Source organism: Trichinella spiralis (assembly GCF_000181795.1).
Source record: "Trichinella spiralis strain ISS 195 chromosome Unknown Scfld2, whole genome shotgun sequence".
Lineage (NCBI taxonomy): Eukaryota > Metazoa > Nematoda > Enoplea > Trichinellida > Trichinellidae > Trichinella > Trichinella spiralis.
In genome coordinates this window covers 7,350,244-7,352,783 of record NW_003526941.1, presented here as the reverse complement: position 1 = coordinate 7,352,783, position 2,540 = coordinate 7,350,244, and the positions used below count along the sequence as shown (strand labels likewise).

The 2,540-nt window shown below is 41.9% G+C and overlaps 1 protein-coding gene across 1 annotated transcript; it reads left to right on the top strand.

The window, feature by feature from the left end:
• The first annotated feature begins 988 nt into the window (after positions 1–988).
• Tsp_12183 (hypothetical protein) lies at positions 989–1,601 on the top strand. Its single transcript, XM_003380470.1, is given in 3 exon segments — positions 989–1,104; positions 1,120–1,246; positions 1,284–1,601. 3 exon segments carry the CDS (start codon positions 989–991, stop codon positions 1,599–1,601), a joined length of 561 nt encoding a protein of 186 aa, XP_003380518.1.
• Positions 1,602–2,540: the final 939 nt, after the last annotated feature.

Here is a 2,540-nt window from a genome sequence, read left to right as displayed (position 1 = left end):
TACGTTTGGTTATTTTATACTTTCACTTGTGAACTCGAAAAATCTATTTCAGTTACGTCTTAATAAATTTTATTTTTGAATGGAAATTCTGTACAAAATCAAACAACGTTGAAATCGACATTTTCAGTGGTATTTCAATATATTATGCATGAAATCGACAAATGCAGCAGCTAGCTGGTTGGTGAAATTCAAATGAATTCAAAATGCAATGAAAATAACTAACTACTGAAAAAGCCAACACTGCTGAAAATGCAACGCTTCGTTTCTCCTAAACGAGGTGAGGAAAGTTTTATTTTTCAAATTATTTCTTATTCGGGTTCATTTTCCAATTTGAATATCATCTTCGTCATATTTTAACTTTAAAAAAATTTGAGCACTGCTGAACTTTTTGAATTTTTCAACGTTGATCAAAACTGGTTTGTTAGTTTGGGTGAAAAAGAGGCGGGAAAATTACTGTTCTTCTATAGTTGATAGTACTTTTCAAACCGGTTTTCCCTCAGATACGAAAATAGTATAGATTTGAAATTTGTATTGTGTGGAAATGATCGTTGTGCATTGAAAAACTTTTGAATCTTGAGCAGTTTTTTATGCGCTGAAATTTCGCTGCTGAAATAGTAGGCATGTGAAAACGTTCGACTAGGAAGGTGAAAATTTTTCTCATTCAAAACTTTCACGCTAGTCGTTGTTGTGTTGTAAAAAAAACGACCGGTAATTTGACTAATGCGAACAGTGGGAAAACAAATTTTCTTTGAAAGTAGTCATTTTTAAGAAGTTGAAACATATAAATACGGCGGAAAAAATACAAAATTTAAATAAAATTTAAACACATCCATATTCGAACCATACTGCGTTTTCGTGTTCAGTTTTACAGTCGCGCAGTAATTCTGTCAGGGTTTTTTCAATTGAACTGTCTTCATCTTCTTCGAGCTGCGCTGCAGATTTTTGATTCGGTTGATCATTACCACTGGTCGTCGGTACGTTGTCGTAAATGCTACGGACCGCTTGTCTGGTGGTGGTCAGTGGGCGCCGTTTTGGCGTCACGTCAGTATCCACTTGTGCGGCCACTGAACCGTTGGACGATGGTTCACTGCTGACCAGTGAATTGTTGCCTGGATGAAGGGGTGCCATTGCTGAGCTCGACGTTGCGCTGCTGTTATTGTCATCCGATTTTGGTGTAGATGCTTTTGGAGGGGCAAAAATTGACGACACCGAAGACAAGTTGGAAAACAACTCATCCGCAACACTGGTAACAGTATTGTTATCACTGTTGTTATTATCATTAGCACCGTTTTGTACATTTGAATGGTTCGGTATTTTTGAACTCGGCAAGCCGAGATCCCGTTGCAATTGCGCCACGCTTTGTTCCAATGCAGTTCGACTGCAAAGCAAGTTGCTGCTTTCCGCTGTGCACGGGGCGGCTTTTTTGCCCGGATAAGGAGGCGGAAGACGACCTAAATGACCATTGGCCAACAGACTGGGCACAGCCCGAAGCGGCGAAGCGGCCAACGTGTCTCGGCGCTGCACTGCGCACCGATACGGCGGCGGCGTACGGGGTTGCATGGCAGTGGCCGGTGATGGAAGTGAGCTCTTGTGAACTGTAGACTGACTGCTCATTGGATCGTTCGGCACGTCGACCGCTCTTTCTGAACCACTGAAACTGACTCTATCTCCAGGCCAACGAGAGGACCATCCTCGTTGACGTGCGGCTAGAGATGCCGCTACGACCGAATCACTGCTCAGGCTGGAACTTTGTTGGGTAGATCCGCTGTTTGATCTCGAGTGATGCATTTTTATTTTTTCCCCTAAATTACAGTCAAATTCATCCTCTGTTTTGTCTTCTAAGCACAGCTTCTGAGCATTTACAGAAGAACAGTATTTTTCACTGTTGATTGATTGCAACACGCATGCATAATTTGCCCCCATCATCATCCTTTTTACCCATGCACACAGGCAGACACACTGGTCGGCATTGCAAGTGTTAATTTCAACTGTACGAACGTTCAGTGGAACATTAATTCCAATGGACAATGGAAACACAACCACAACCCAAGTTTTCTTTTCTGTTTCGACCCAAACAGTGATAATAGTAGTAATGGTAATGGGCGTGGTTATTTTTTATTCGATACTTTGAAATCAAATGTGCAAAACGAACGACTCATGCAACACAAGTAATTCAACATACAATATATATATATGTGTGTGTGTGTGTGAGTGTGAGTGAATGAGTGTGATGATGAAATGTGTTAATTGTTGGTGCAAGAAAAGTTTGTCATTTGCATGTGAAAAGCAAACTGAGTTAGTTGTGCTGATCACTGGGCAGGCAAGTGTCGAACGGCGTTGAGAGTAATGCCGACCGTATGTTGTTGGGGAACTTCTGATTCGAGTTGATTGTGATCGAAAAATGACAACAGTTGCACTGAATCACTAGCCGAAGAAGGGGAACTGTCCGGCAAAGTCTTACGATTAGTCAGCAAGGGGCTGAAAGCCGTCTTGCCAGGCGACCGCGAGGCAAGTTTGGCCGATTTGGGTAACGTGCAGTA